The sequence below is a fragment of the Pelophylax lessonae genome, assembly GCF_965119305.1.
Source record: "Pelophylax lessonae genome assembly, chromosome: 1".
Taxonomy (NCBI): domain Eukaryota; kingdom Metazoa; phylum Chordata; class Amphibia; order Anura; family Ranidae; genus Pelophylax; species Pelophylax lessonae.
The window spans coordinates 798,731,771-798,748,501 of record NC_138768.1 but is presented as its reverse complement, the minus strand read 5'-3'; the positions used below and the strand labels follow the sequence as shown (position 1 = coordinate 798,748,501).

The 16,731-nt window shown below is 40.3% G+C and overlaps 1 protein-coding gene across 2 annotated transcripts in view; it reads right to left on the bottom strand.

Annotated features, from left to right (window-relative positions):
- The window catches only part of SORCS2 (sortilin related VPS10 domain containing receptor 2), a 1,364,824-nt gene that overhangs the window by 7,683 nt on the left and 1,340,410 nt on the right, over positions 1 to 16,731 (bottom strand). Inside the window, exons 25-27 of one of the 2 annotated variants that reach the window (XM_082243140.1) lie at positions 16,202 to 16,304; positions 14,141 to 14,298; positions 5,222 to 5,301 (exon numbers count right to left, since the gene is read on the bottom strand). In XM_082243140.1, coding sequence (XP_082099266.1) covers positions 5,222 to 5,301; positions 14,141 to 14,298; positions 16,202 to 16,304 — 341 coding nt within the window. The remainder of the gene's footprint in view (positions 1 to 5,221; positions 5,302 to 14,140; positions 14,299 to 16,201; positions 16,305 to 16,731) is intronic. The other variant, XM_082243141.1, reaches the window with a different exon arrangement.

Here is a 16,731-nt window from a genome sequence, read left to right as displayed (position 1 = left end):
TTTTTTATGCAATGCTGCATATGCGCATGCACAGGATCATGATGATGTCAGTGGACAGCAGAGCAAGTGATAGGGAAATAAACCACAAGACAGTAGCAGAGAGTTGTCTGCACTACCATAAATGTAAGAGCTATAATACAGGTGTCTGGAACATTTATCTATCAATCACTGAACAAATGAAATGGGTTTTTTGTGTTTTTTTTTTTTTGTGGTGTATGGCAGGCTTTTCTTTGCCTTTAACAACTGTAAAATAGGATATCAGCCACACATGGAGTACTTTGTTTTTAATAAGTCAGCTGTCCAGTAGACTTATATTAGGAGGATAAGAGAGATACTAATACCATACAGTATATATTCAACCACTTGTCAACCAGCTACCGTGTATATACTGCAGCAAAGAGGCGCTATTGCGTGAAACAACATACCTGAACTTCATTTTGTTTAATAGTGCCATTGCACCGTGATTGGCTAGTGGGATGTCAACCAATGGATCCAATGGACCTGATGTTTGCCGGCCACCTGTGACCATCCCCAGGAGAGGCAAAACGGCGATCTGCCTATGTAAACAAGGCAGATCACTGTTCTGCAAGGGGACAAGATGGAGATCTTGTGTTCCTGCGAAGCAGGAACCGGATCTCTGTCTTCCCCCAATCAGTGCAACCCCTATTGTTATAAGGGAGGCCATAGCTCTACTTTAAGATAATTGAATGACTGCTGTACACATGGGAATGACTTGTACCCAAAGGCATCATTTTATTATCATCTGGTAAAGTCCTTATTGATTTATGAAAATCATTTTTTTTCCTTGTGAAATAGTGCAAACCTACCAGACAGTTCTGTTTGACTGAACTCAATGCACTCACAGCAATCTGTGCGGCTGTAATCTCGGTTGTTGTTGGTCAAGGAGACAGAAGAATTCTCTACTCTACCTGCAGCCAGAACTGGCCAGCAAGTTTTTCCCAATTGCTGCGTCATTTCTATTTGTTTCATCTCGCTGAGTTAAAGGAGATGTATAGCCAAAGCTTTTTCGGCTGTACTTTTCCTATGGATCATAGAAGTGCGGTTTATTCCGCACTCCTGTGACCTATTTCCAGCCGTCGGGGGGCTAAAGCCTGCAGCCAGCTGATACAACAGATCTGAATAAAAGATAGGCTGGCATCTCCCCGCCATTCATAGCGGCATCTCCCCGCCATTCATCTACCGGATAGGATCACCATCATATCCCTCCTCTCGGCAGCAGCATTACGGACAGTTTGACCCCATGACTCCGCATTTGAGCCTTCATTCATCTTACCTTTAGTGAGTTACCATTCACTGTATGTTTTAAACCTAATAAACGTATTGCACTTAGAGGCGCTCCGCTTGTCTTTTGCTGATACCACAGATCTGGTCCAGGCTTTGAAAAGATCCTGATCATATGGTCAGGATCCCCCCCCAGAAGCCTGGACCGGTAGTCGGCTCAGCCTCTCAGCAAGCCGCTGAGAGCCTGAGCCAGCTGCTCCTGCCCCCTGCACAGCCTACAACTCCAGAGAGCACAGGAGCTGCAAAGCAGAGAGGCCCTTACTGACAGTCACCAGCCTTCTGAGGACTGAGAGCTGAACTACTAGCAGTATTTCATCGCTCAGTTCTTGGTTAGATGTGGCGGGCAATAGCTGCAGCTGGGTTCCCTGCTGCAGCCATCATTGTTTTTGTTTTTTTTTTTTACTAATCCCATACTTATCTTTTAGGAGGCCACAATACAGGATGTCTTATGTGCTTTAGTTTATTATGATCTGTATGGACATCTCCACCCACTCCAACAAAGTTAGATGCTACCGGGTGAGACAATTGTTGCTGTTGTTTTAAGTCTGGTAAATGTAAAATACAAATAATATTATGCATTCTTCTATCAAGGAAGAAAGTGGATTTATAGATGGAAAGCAGATAACTACCACTGTGCCCTGTCTTTAGCTAGTTCAAAGTGCTATGGGGATGTATTAAACGTTAATAATAAAATAAAGTGTGTGTATATATATATATATATAATTAGTTAAGAAATTTATAAACATGATGCTCATATTTTCGGCAACGAAACAGACGATCACAAAAACTGAGATCAATGCTGACTCTCAGATTCGATGAAGTGAAAAGTCGATTGCATGGTGAATGAAAAATTGACAGCGATACTAAACGACAAGTTTTACAAATTCTTGCGCACATGGCGACTCTGGCTGGATCACTTCCCATCTACACAACCGTTCTTAGAATTGTAGAGCTAATGTGGAAAATTAATATAGTATACTATACAAGTGAGCCTCCATGGTGAGCATGGGTTCCTTCCCTCCAAACCATCCTCCCCCTTCCCCCGCTCTATCTTGCTTTACTTTTCGGCTTTCTCATTTCTCTTTTGAGACAAAATCAACTCAAGACATCTATAGCCTACCTTTAGGGTCCATTTATTTTTATACATGTGGGAATAGGTGCATTTTTTGTAGTGTTAGGTATGTTTGTTATCATGTGTCAATGTGTGTTTTCTCTGACATTTGCTTTGATGCGCATTGACAGGCGTTTTCAATGTAATTTTGAATGTAACATTTTGGAGTGACTTTAACGGACAATTGCGCGGTCGTGCGACGCTGTACCTAAACAAATTTGAAGTCCTTTTTTTCCCACAAACAGAGATTTCTTTTGGTCGTACTTGATCACCTGTGCGATTTTTTGATCATGCGCTATAAACAAAAAAAGAGCGTCAATTTTGCAAAAATAGCAATATTTTTCACATTTTTTTATATGAAATTCCCCCAAAAAAATGTAAAAATCAAAATTTTTTAACATTTTCGGCCAATTTGTTTTATGCTTCATCTGTTTGGTAAAAAAAATTGCAAAAAGCTTATTTTAATTGGTTTGCGCAAAAGTTATTGCGTTTACTAACAAAGGGAAAGATTTTTGTCATTTTTGTTGTTTTTTTTTTAACGCGTAATGGCGGCGATATGCAATTTTTTTTGCGGTACTGCGAAATTGCGGCGGACAGATTGGACCCTTGACTGACATTTTTGACACTTTTGGGGTTACCAGTGACATTTCTACAGTAATCAGTGCTATACATGTGCACTGTTACTGTAAAATTACACTGGCAGTGAAGGGGTTAACTTTTTTTGAGAGGGAGGGGCTGTGTGTGTCCCTAGGGGCGTGATTCTAACTGTGATTGGCTGTGGCTTGAGCTGTAGGAACAGTGATTAACGGTCCTACATAGTAGAACCGTATGATCGCTGTTTCTACACAGGGGAGAATGACAGGCGGCTTGTTTACATCAGCCGCCTGACTTTCTCCCTCTGCAGCGACGATCGCCGAGTGACTGGCGGACATCGGGTCCGCCGGTCATACGCGTGGGGGGCCCGTGGCCACGCGGGAGCGCGCCTCCGGGGGTGCGCGCTCGCTCCCTAGACCCTCACAGGCTAGCGACGTAGATCTATGTCACTTTGCCTGTGAGGGGCTGACTGCCGACGTAAATAGTCGTGCGGCAGTCGGCAAGTGGTTAATACCAATGTTACCAATGCATTAAGCCACATGTTATATCTAAGGTGTTCTCTGACTAAACAAGGTGGAGAGGGGGACAGCACCATGCTGCCTCTCCACCTCGCCCAATCAGAGAGCGCTTTGCGATCATTCAGAAAATGCAAAACAATCTTTGATTGGCACCTGTGCCAAGCAGATGACTGCCTGTGTTCAGAATGCAGCAGGGCAGCAACTCGGCCTGTGACCCAGAAGCAAGTTGAGATCACTGGAGCAGTGGAGCAGTGTCTACATCAGTGATTTGCAGCTTTCATAGGCATTTGCCAGGTACAGTATATACATGCAGTATCCATGCTGGATCAATGAGTAAAACTATGTATAAAATATCCATGCCTGGAATTCTTCTTTATTTTAAGTAAGTAAAGTTTCACTTTAAAGTGACCCAAAACTCTGGTTAGAAAAAAAAAAAAAAAACATTAAAATATGTATTCTTAACTCAAAAAAGTCCCTTTTATTTCCCTCAGCCTTCTCCAAATTCCTTTTTTTCAGGTGCTGTGATCTGACTTCCTATTAGAGGTTGGCTACATTTATTCTTCATGGTCCCACTGTATGCAGAAACACGGCCACCCTCTCTTGCTCGCTTCTAAAATGGACTATGGGATTTGTAGTGCACAGAGCAGTACACATGACCACAACTAACATTCACTACTCATTTAAAAAAAAAAAAAACAGAAGAAAGGTGTAAAACTAGAGGTATAGGAACTTAAGGAGAACATTACAATGAAGCATAAAAACATTTTCATGAAAAATAGATTACAAGGTCAATAATAAGCTGATATGTTTAGTTTAGAAACACTTTAAGATAGTGAAAGACTCAAGTTGCTAGCATATAGCAAAAGGTGAAGTATCAGTTTAGGTGGACTGCCACAAAATAATCTTTCACAACACATGGGGGTTGATTTAATAAAGGCAAATAGACTGTGCAGTTGCTCTAGAGCTTAGTAAATGAGCAGAAGCTCTGTTGATTTCCATCATCCAATCATGTGCAAGCAAAACTATTGTTTTTTTTTGCACGTGATTAGATATTCTTTGCAAAGTGAAGCTTCACCACATTCACTAAGCTCTGGAGCAACTGCATTTGCCGAGTGCAACTGTGCTTTGCAAAATGCACAGTCTATTTTCTTCTAGTAAATCAACCCCATAGTGTCCCTTGTCAAGGATTTATTCAGCAATGATTTGGGCATCAATTTATAATAGTTTAGTCTTTTTACCACTCAGTAATATTTACCATACATACTTCTGGCTAAGGAATCAGCTACACAAGATATTTATAACTGCCAGTAAAATGATCCCAACTGCGTTGACTTCAATTTGCTGTGAGCGGACAGACTCTCAGCAAGGGGTTAATATCACGCTATCAAAAGATGCAATATCTCCAATGCAGCTGAGCCCAAAATACAATATTATTTAGTGCTCCTGATTTCCCCCATTTCATAAGGGCAGTTTAACAACAAGAATACATAAAATAAAAAGGTGCAATAATAAAAAAAAAAAACATAAATGAGCTTTGAGTGCTCCGATCCATGATGGATCACAGATGTCCCAGTGCTTCCGCGTAGGATGGCCTAACAGTGGCAGGGTGCATGGTTTTTCTGTAGTGCAGTAATAGTGCAGATAATCTGGAGGAATAAAGGAGCAGGGTCAAACATCCACCTAACATGCCACTGACCTGCGAATGGACACTGGCAGGCATCGACAATAAAGGGACCTTGTAGCTGTTGAACAATCCACCTCTCCCAGATAGTGTCACTGCAAGGCAATGATGTGGAGGAATCCCAAGGTTGGGCCGTAGAAAAACAAACAAACAAGCAAAATAAAGTGTATGGGAAAATGAAATAGAGGATGAATGAGAGCTGCAGGATGGAAGAGCGCAGAGCATGAGATAAATTAAAGGGCCAGTAAAGCTGACATCATCTGAGAAGATATAGTGGGCCATCACTAAATAAACATAAACACATACTAACTGCTGGCTGTACACATCGATAAACTGTATGTCCAGGAAACATTTTTAAAAAATCGTGCAGTACATCTCCACCATATACGCACATTTTCTTGCGTCTTGTCTCTTTAAAAAGCTGCAAATACAGAGAAATACTTATTTATTTGCCACAAATCCAGTGAGCTCCTAAGTTCCTTTAGTGAGCTGACATTCTGGGCCATGCCGCTCACTAGGCCAATTGAGGTGGCTGCCCCAGGAACTCACAGAGGCATAGTGCGGGTGGCATTGACGCCAGAGTATCCATACCAGACACTCTTAGCGGCAGGGCTTTTTTTCTTAAAAAAAAGGTGCAGGAACTCAACCACGACCCTGTGTTTACAAGTGATAGTGATGAGCAGGGAGCAGAGGGCCTGAGACAAAGGTGGTGGAACTGAGTTCCATCAAGTTCCAGCTGAAAAAAAGCCCTGCTTTCGCGGACACTCCATCCTCATACCAGACACTCTGTCCTTATAACAAACGCTTTGTCCTAATACCAGACACTCTTAGCGGATACTCCATCCTCATACCAGACACTCTGTCCTTATGTCATTATACCAAACGCTTTGTCTTAATACTGGACACTCTTAGCGGATACTCCATCCTCATACCAGACACTCTGTCCTTATACCAAATGCTCTGTCCTAATACCGGACACTCTGTCCTAATACCGGACACTCTTGGCGGATACTCCATCCTCATACCGGACACACTTTCCTCATACCAGACACTCTGTTCTAATACCGGACACTCTTAGCGGATACTCCATCCTCATACCGGACACTCTGTCCTTATACCAGACAATCTGTTCTAATACTGGATACTCTTAGCAGACACTCTATCCTCATACCAGACACTCTGTCCTTTTACCAAACGCTTTGTCCTAATACTGGACACTCTGTCCTAATACTGGACACTCTTGGCGGATACTCCATCCTCATACCTGACACTGTTTCCTCATACCTGACACTCTGTTCTAATACCGGACACTCTTGGCGGATACTCCATCCTCATACCGGACACTCTTTCCTCATACCAGACACTCTGTTCTAATACCGGACACTCTTAGCGGATACTCCATCCTCATACCAGACACTCTGTCCTTATACCAAACGCTTTGTCCTAATATTGGACACTCTATCCTAATACTGGACACTCTTGGCGGATACTCCATACTCATACTTGACACTCTTTCCTCATACCAGACACTCGGTCCTAATACCGGACACTCTTAACGGACACTCCATCCTCATATTGGACACTCTGGCCTAATACCAGATACTTTGTCCTAATACCAGACACTCTGTCTTACTACTGGACACTCTGTCCTAATACCAGACACTCTTAGCAGACACTCCATGCTTATAATGTTCTGATATCGGACAATCCAACCTCATACAGGGCTCTCCATCTGGAGTACATGTTTAGCCTTGTATATGTTCAGCCCTCAGGCAACAAAGGGACATAGGTTGTTATGGTACAGGCGCCTGCCTGCGCCATACCAGGTGCCTGCACCATAACAACCCATGATGATGTGCAGACCAGCTGCTTCCTCGCATCCAAAGACGCTATGCAGCCCAGGCTGCCAGCATCCTTGTAGCAAGTGGCCAGTGACAAAATGGACAGCAAAAATAGCCATCCTGGTCAGCATCCTGGCCAATGCTGCCTCTGCTTTTCTGAAATCCCAAACAGTAACTGCTTAGTTGTCTCTTGATGGACTACTGAACACCTAACACTTATTTTAAGGATAGGAAGAAGTCTGTAGCCCAGCAAAGGAGAACTAATGCCCCGTACACACTATCAGATTATCTGAAGACTTTTGTCTGCAGACTTACCAAAACCATATAATATAAGGTCAAACCTAAACACTTTCAATTTGTATGCAATCCGGCAGGCCCTTGCACTACATAGAAAAGGTAAATCTGAAGACAAAAGTCTTCAGATAATCTGATAGTGTGTACGGGGCATTAGCAGGGTTGACAACACTGACTTAAATTTCATTGCAGTAGAGGCAGCATTATTGGCTCACTACAGGAAGATTGGAGCTCTATGGATTTCTGGGAGATCAACCGGCATTTTTCTGTACTTGCAGCTTTTTAAAGAGAAAGAAAAAATATGGAAAATATGTGTGTATTGCAGAGATGTACTGAATATGTTCTTTAATGATGCCTAGACATACACTTTATATAGAGTAAGTTTAGATATAGCTTAACAACTAGAAGAAACTACCAACATATTAGCTTAAAGTACACCAGTCATGAAAAAAATATTTAAGTGCTCATTGCTGGCTGCCTTCTGAAAATTACTAAATTGCCTGGCTGTATCTAGATGTAATACTTCTGAGAACATTTAGGCAGCACATTCAAAAAAGAGTCTAAATTTCTGATCTTTAAACGTGTTCTGGGACAGTGGTTCAGAGAGCATGGACACCAAAACATCAATATGACATGCTGGCAATTAGCATTGCATGACAGATGTACTTTAAGATTAGTCACACCATTTTTTTTTGCCACAGAAACTTCCCAACATGCTGTTTTTTTAATTCAATATATTTTAAGAGAAAGCATTGCAAATATCTGTAGTTTTATGCAGATTTCAGTGAGAGTTAGACTCATGATGGGCCAGGACCAGAACAACTTGTCTGAGGATTGACTTCACCATCTAGCAAGGTGACCAGCATGTGACCAGCTCTAGTTAAAACCTCCTATGTTTGCAGAGCTGGCTGACATTCAATAGCCCTCCCCCAAATGGTCCATGCCACACTGGTGATTCTGGCCAAACTGGCAAAGTGATACCAGAATCCCCAGAATGACATGGGTCAAAGAGAGGAGGAAAGAAGGGGAATCCATCATTCTGCAACTAAATACAGAGGAAGAATTGCTTGACACTGGGGTAGAGTATTGTATTTATAAAGTTAGGAGTTTAAGTGATACCCTCAATTGGCTAAGTTAACCTTAGTTTTTTTTTTTTAAATAAAAAATACCAAACATGTTTATACCTACCTGCTCTGTGCAATTGTTTTCTGGTGTCCCAAGCCGGAGCTCCAGGCCCCTTTTCCTCATTGGTTGCCCCCACAGAAAACCACTTTCCCTGGGGGGCACCCATGTGGACTCCATTGACACAGACAGCGGGACTCAGCCCTGCTCCTGTTTCACTGGATTTCATTGACAGCAGTGGGAGCCAATGGCTATTAATCTGTCCAATGAGGAGAGAGACAGCGGCTCGTGCAAATCGCTGGATTAGATCGGGCCCAGGTAAGAAAAAGGGGGGGAGGGGGGTCTGAGGGGAGCTGCAGAAGAGGAGGTTTTTCACCTTAATGCATAGAATAAATTAAGATGAAAAATGTGAGGCTTTACAACCACTTTAACCACTTTACCACCGGAGGATTTTGCTGTCTTCCGTCCAGGCCACTTTTTGCGATTCGGCACTGTGCGACTTTAACTGAAAATTGCGCGGCCGTGCGACGCCGTACCCAAACAAAATTTACGTCCTTTTTTTCCCACAAATATAGCTTTCTTTTGGTGATATTTGATCACCTGTGCGATTTTTACCTTTTGCGCTATAAACAAAAAAAAAGCGTATTTTTTGAAAAAATAACAATATTTTTCACATTTTTTTTATATGAAATTCCCCCCAAAAAAATGTAAAAATCAAATTTTTTTTAAAATTTTTGGCCAATTTGTTTTCTGCTACCTATGTTTGGTAGAAAAAATCACAATAAGCGTATTTTGATTGGTTTGCGCAAAAGTTATTGCGTTTACTAACTAAGGGAAAGATTTCTGTAATTTTTTGGTGTTTTTTTTTAACGAGTAATGGCGGCAATCTGCAATTTTTTTTGCGGGACTGTGACATTGCGGCGGACAGATCGGACCCTTGACTTACATTTTTGACACTTTTGGGGGTACCAGTGACATTACTACAGTAATCAGTGCTATACATATGCACTGTTACTGTAAAAATAACACTGGCAGGGAAGGGGTTAATTTTATTGGAAAGGGAGGGGTTAATGTATGCCTGGTGCTTACTAACATGTGTGGGGAGAGGTGACTGAGTGACACAGGGACAGATCGCAGGTTCAGCTACGCTGAACCCTACAATCTGTCCCTGTCTGTCACTTAGGAGATCCGCCCGCTTTGTTTACACAAGCGGGCGAATTTCCAGACTCGATTCCCCGACGATCGAGGGAAGAGCGAAGGTGATCACCGCCGCTCCTCCCCTGGCCCGACTCCCGCTGTGACTGAAAACAGCGGGAGCGAGCCTCCGGCGGCGCGCGTGCGCCGCCCATAAGGGGAGGAGTCCAGCGACGTCGCTGGATGGGAACGAGCAACTTTGCCGCAGTACAGTCAACGTGACTGGTCGGCAAGTGGTTAAATACTAAAGATGCATGCTTTTGGAATGCCTTAGATTTCTTGGCTTTATACTGTACAGGCTTTAAGCTTGAAGAAGGGATCTAAGACATCTTGAAAGCTTGCATCTTTACACCAACAGGAGCTGGTGCTTAAAATGGGCTTTGGCGTCTGTTGCAGGTAGGAGGGACTTTAGATAATGCGGCACCGTTAGTGGCTGCACAGTGCTGCCATCATCAAGGGCCTGTCCTATCAACTCCTCATTGTCAGTAATTGACTGTGAACTGCTCGCGATAGCTGGGTCATCGGTGCCGCCCATCCATTTCCGCCTATCAGTCCCCATCCATATCCGCCTATCAGTGACCATTGTCATTTAAAGTGCAACAGCACTAAAAGCTGAAAATTGGCCTGGGCAGGAAGGTGTGAAAGTATTGAAGTGGTTAATAACCTATTAAGCACAATATAACTAATAACCATAATATGTTAGCCAATAAGGAGTATCCCATGAACTCCAAAGTTCCGATACAACTGGATAATACATATTTCATTCTAACTGTTATAATAAATATATAAATGCAATGAAAACCAAATAGCATCAAATAGTTTTTAAGCATGCTGGGAAAAATCTGGGCATAAAAACATTCAGAAAGTAGTCTTAGGCTGACAAAATGTGACAATCCTTTCACCCCACATTCACTGTATTTTTGGGATTAGAAGGATAAAATACAGCGGCTGTAAGGTATTTGGTAGATCACAACACAGAGCTATTATAAGCTTGGAAAGTATAATTCTCCATACTACAGTAAGATCTCGTAACTCATACAAAGCTCTTTAACTTTAGTGGCCCTTTAAAAAGGAATAAAACCAAGCTATGGATTTCATGTTTTGATTCTGTAAAATAATGTAGCAGAAATGCTGAATGTAAGCCACAAAACATATCGCTATTTGACAGCACAACTCGTTCCTGGGTAAGCAGCCTTCTCTAATGTGTACAGAAAAGTTTCTGTAATTACCTTTTATTGGAAGAGATATTAGAGGTAAAATAACAAGACGGTTATGGGTAAATAGCTTAATTCTTCTTGTTATAACAAAATTAACTGCACTACAGTGAAAAAGGAAGGTTGGAGGATTTAAAGTTGTTTTATTATACAAAGAATCATGTATCTGCAATAAAAGCAAAAGGCTTCTAGATTTTACAACAATACAGTTCTGTAGTCTGAGCATGTGAAGCTGCTCAAAGCAACAGCAAAGTAGAAAATATTCACCCACCTGTTTCTATACAAGGAAATAACTCTACCCAAATTTGCTGAACTCCATGAACATTTAGCATGGTCCATGGATTTAATTTAGGACAAGAAAACACAAGGGGGGGGGGGGAGACTTAAATAAAGCTGCTGCACCACTTTACTGGAGTTAATCCCTCTTGGTAATGTATTGCAACAAATTCATGAAGCATTTGCAACACTTTTGGTTCTGACAGTGTTTTGTGCACCAAATTCAGATAGTTCTAAAATGCGCCACTTATAAATTGTGTAGCCTTGAATGTGTGAAATGTAAAAATAGAGCTAATTAAGACCAACTCTCGTTAGGTATACAGAGTGGAAAACTGTCTCAGACAGATTTTGCGAAAGTGTCTCACATTCTTTCTAAAAGTGAACCAAATACATGTATAAGTTCTAGACAGGTACATGAATTTGGTCCATTCTTCACCACTATTTTCTGGCAATATTTTTTTTTTTTCGTTTCATTTTATTTTTTATTGCTGAAAATCATTTTGTGGTATAGAGATTCCTAAGGTGTCAAATATGCAAAGTATGTCACACTACTACATATTTTCTTGACTAATGTACTGTCTGCTGAGGAGTAATTATTAGGGTTCCCTAATACATAAAAGTTATTTCAAGGGTTCCTCTATGGTAAAAAGGTTGAGAAAGATTGGTAAAAATGAGTACACATTGCATAGGGGTTAATTTACTAAAACTGGAGAGTGCAAATTCTGGTGCAGCTGTGCATGGTAGCCAATCAGCTTCTAACTTCTGCTTGTTCAATTAGGCTTTGCCAAAAAAAAAAAAAAAACTTGCAGCTGATTGGTTTCTATGCAGAGATGCACCAGATTTAATTATTTAACCCCATAGTGACGGATATTATTTGTACTTAAACAAACTGGAGAACCACTTTAAGGCTCCTTAAGTGCCAATTTAAAGTGAGTAGAAATGCCTTAACATAAAAAAATAAATAAAATTGCATACGTGTGTGTGTTAACGCAAACCAAGAGGTTTGAATTGATCTTGAGAGTCAGCAGACATGTAAAACTTTGAAATGCCCTTTTTTTTAATCTAATTCAGAGAACACTGAAATAAATTACTTCCAATGCATGTCCATGGAAACTAAACTGTTCCCTTGCAATAGCATTTAAAATGAACAAAATTACTGGTGATTTTTCCAGTAACTAAGTTCGGTTACTGACTGGTTTATGTAATAGGTGTAGATTACGCAAAAAATGTATTATTAAATCTACATTATACTATTGTTAGGTAAGGTCAATCCATACATTGTTTGGTATATATAAGCCGGAAAAATGTGTTAATGTGCTTGAAAAACATTCTACTTACCTGAAAATATAATTAGGTTAGGTTTAAATGTTGGGGGGAAGTAAATGTTAATTGAATGATTAGTGAAGGTTTTCTGTTTCATTCAGGGGGGGGGGGGGAGTTAAGTGTTAGAGTCAGCTTAAGAGATTAGGTTAAAGTAAGGATCGTGGGAATATGGGGGAACATGTTTATTTTTACCAATGAACACTACCAGCTCTGGGTTCTATGAACTGAAGCTAATGTGCCATAGTTTAAACCAGACTGGCCAATATTGTTAACTCTCACCCTTTAGTCCCCATTTTCTTTCTTCTAGTTTGCATACACGGGCTTGTTAGAATCAATTGGGAAACATGTACTGAATCTTCCTTGTAGCTTACATCCCTATAGCTGTGGATGAGATTCCAACTAACCCGCCATGTCAGGAAACAGACACAGGGATATGTACACTCAGTAGTGAAGCCACAGGATCAGGATGACAGTCCTGGAGCCTGTACATTTAATGCTCCAATGCAGCTCCTATATTTCCACTCTAACACATTCCCTTAAAGTGAAACTGCACTGCATCTGAGCACCACAAACCAAAAATGCTATTTAATTATTTGTATAATTCAAAGCAATCTCCCCCATCCATCCATGTCTCCATGTTTTATTTTGCTAAGAAATTATTTTGAAAAACACCCCCTAGCATTTCTGATTGTAGCCATCAAGGGCAGATGATTCATGTGTCATTTACTTCCTGGAATCCATCTGCCCTTAGCTTAGGCAAGGCTGAGCTTAGAACCCTCCCTCCTCTCCTAAAGACTCCTGGGATGTATGACATAATTTGCCTAGGCCTAGAAACCAGGAAGTAGCTGGAGAAATGTAAAAAAAAGTCTAAAACAAGTAAATATGATATACTTTCCTATTTACTTTCTAACGCTAGCAGCATAAGGATTAAAAATAATCAACGTTGATTGTGAGAATGAAGTTCCACTTTAATATATAGCAAAAGGCACAGAAAACAGTAGTAACTGTGCAGCTAAATCACTACTTTTTTATCATGAAAGCCAGGTCTATGTAACATGTAAATATCATAGTTATTGATAATGGTAACCTTTTATTTAAGTATATTAGGTTACCCATTGGGTTACCTCTTATATCTTACTTATTGGATGTATACAATGGTGTGTGAACAGACTGGTAATTGGTACCTTCTAAAAGCTTACCATTTTGTATAAAATGTACTTATTGCATGTAATGATATGCTGCTAACATGCCACAGTTTATTACAGTGAAGACAGAGCCTTTCACATTAGTCCCTGTTCCAGAGGAGCTTACAATCTATTTCTCTTGCCAAACATACACATTCTATGGCTATGAAACTGAATGGAAGCAGCCAATACATTATGAGTTAGAGGAAGCCAGAGCATAATGACATATGAATTTGCACTATATAGTGACCCTGGAAGGAATAAACCCAGGACATCAGTGACCAACCGCAGACAACCGAGCTAACAGTGGCTTGTGAAGTTAATGGCAGTCAATTAGCTTTTCCATTTTCTCAACTGCACTAGAAAACTAACAAACATATAGCTGCTGTAGAGTGCAAAGTCCCTTTCTTTGCCGTGGTACTGTGTTGATCTTTTGGCCATAAACAATAGACCTGTTGGGAAGAAACAAATTCATCATTTGGTTACCTCTTGCGTTTCCTAGTGTTTGTGTGTCCAAGTCATCGTCAATGAACTCTTCCCCCTGGATGATGTTCTGTGTGTCCTCGCTGTGGTTCACAGGACTTGTCATCTCCTGCTCCTTCTCATTGTGCATTTGAGCATAGACATTCCTGCCGGGCATTTTCCTGTGTTGGGCACAAAAAAAAAGGTTTACCCATCAAGTGTGTCTACTAGTGCCACATGTAAACTTGGAGATGCTTATCCGTAAAATGAATTAGATCAAGGGTGCCCTTAAATTACTCTCCCCTCCTTTTTTTTTTTTTTGGTCACCTATTAAAAAAACTCTCAAATTTCCCAACCATTAAGCACCAAAATGGTCTTGAATGTATAGGGGACAAGCTCTGGCCAGAAGTTAGAGTGGACCTGAACTCAAAAAGTTAAGGTTAAGTAGCGAACATCTAGAAATGTAAATCATGTCTAAGCTGTACCCTGAAAATCTACCTTTTGTGTTGAATTTGTCTTAAAAATAGCACTGCACTTACTGAGCCTACAGCCATGTGTAGTATGTTATCTAATGCACTGCTGCTTATGACTGCTAGATTCACAATGTATGAAGTAAGATTTGGTGATGTCACTACTCTACTTCTCACTGTTATCTTTGCTGGAGAGGAAACTGTACCTGGGGGAAGTGCAGTGCAAGAATCTCTCTGCTTCTGCTGCATTTAATATGTAGATCTCTGATTTCCAAATGTCTCCTGCTGTTGTTTTATCATTCTCTTAAAATAAATTAAAGCCCTGTGCCTCTACCAAGATGACAGTCTCTGCACAGAGAAACAGTACAAAACAAGTCAGTAATGGGAAAAAGACACGCTGAAGGGAGACAACAGGGAATGCTGGCAACTAGTCATTTGTCCTCTACTTGTCTTTTTTGGGCACAACTTTCACAGTTCCCACCCTCTTTCATGTTGCATTTTAAAATACGAAAACATCCTCCATAATAAAATCCAGCTTGGACAGTGCCCACCTTACATACTCTCCTACTGTCTGAAGCTTTAAGGTTTTGGAAACATTTTTGAAACACAGCCTGCACTTTGCTTATTATTAATATTACTTAACAGGGTTAAAATATTGTGCAATAAATATGACTCTTCAAAATAAATACTGTTCAGAAAGCAAAGTAGAAAATGTTCAGAAAATGCCTAGTTCTTAACCTTGTAATGTTCCAATAAATTTCTCCCTCATTGCTTTATGGTACCATATAAAATACTAGGTGCCTGACATACAAAGGTTAATGATACAATTCGCAAACCAAAAATATGTCTGATAATCCAGTTCCTGAAAGTGGACAGACTGGCCATAGGTCTTTTGGATTTAGTTATATAAATGGTGACTTTGCTGATGGCCACTTTCTTCGATGTTGAATGCACATTGAGCCATATGATAAATTTATAATACATAGTTTTGTGTTTTTTTTCTATATACATATGCTTCAAAGTGTAAAGTGTGCAACAAGATATAGTTGCTTATTGTGGCAACATTGTGCCAAATATTTTACTTTTGGTGAGTTTCCAAAGCATTCATTTTTAAAATATTTTAAATTTTGAATTTCTTTCAATTTTGTATTCTTAATTCCTTTAACATCTTACTTATACCTTTTAATACATGATACTACTAAGCTTCAATGTGTACTGTGATTTCTGAGCTATCCAATAAAGGAAACTCAGAATCTGAGGTCAAGCTATTCAGTTTTTTATTCTTAGTACAATAAGAACTCTGAAAAACCAGACTAGACCTCACCAACTATTGCCTGCAGAAGGGTAAATTACAAAATATTGTTTACTTTCGAACTTAATAAATAAATAAGGGTGAATCCATATTTAGCCAGCTAATATAATAGGTGCTTATTATACATAAATGTACAGCAAGACAAGTACAGTAGTGCAAGACACAGATTCAATTCTTGAGCTCATATGGGGCATTGACTGAAGCTGATGATATAAGAGGTTATAAACGTCAATCATTTTTAACTTAAAACAAAAACAACAATTTATAAAGCAATTTTTATTGCAGAATTTATTTTGGACTTGCCTTTTGAACTTATATAGGATGAAGGCACCAACTGCTACGATGAATATTGAGAAGATGACGACTATAGCCCAATACCCTCCAGTTCCTCCAATCACCTGGGAGTCTGGAAAGAGAACACTTTTATTAGATACACAAATATGCAGTCAAACTACTGGTGGCGATGTCGACTGACTACTACCACTACCCACAACTGTCTTTAGGCTTCTCAATAAAAGTAAGGACCCACAATAATCTTGACCAGTAACAAAAACACAAAACCATTCATGTTCACAATTAGTTATGTAACATCCTCATAGTATAGGGGCTAGATGTACATAGTTAGATTAGCATAGTTTGCGCCTCCGCCTAACGGTGGGGCTAGAGGCAAATCTTTCTTAGCATGTCTGCCTAACAAAATGCTGCAATTCATTAGTTAGGGCTGCTCCTGCTGTTCTGGTGCTGTTGAGTTTGGCTGGGTTTCTTCCACGTTCTAGAAACCAATAGAGCTTTCTGGAACATGGGTGGGAGCTAGGCAAATAGGCAACAAGAAT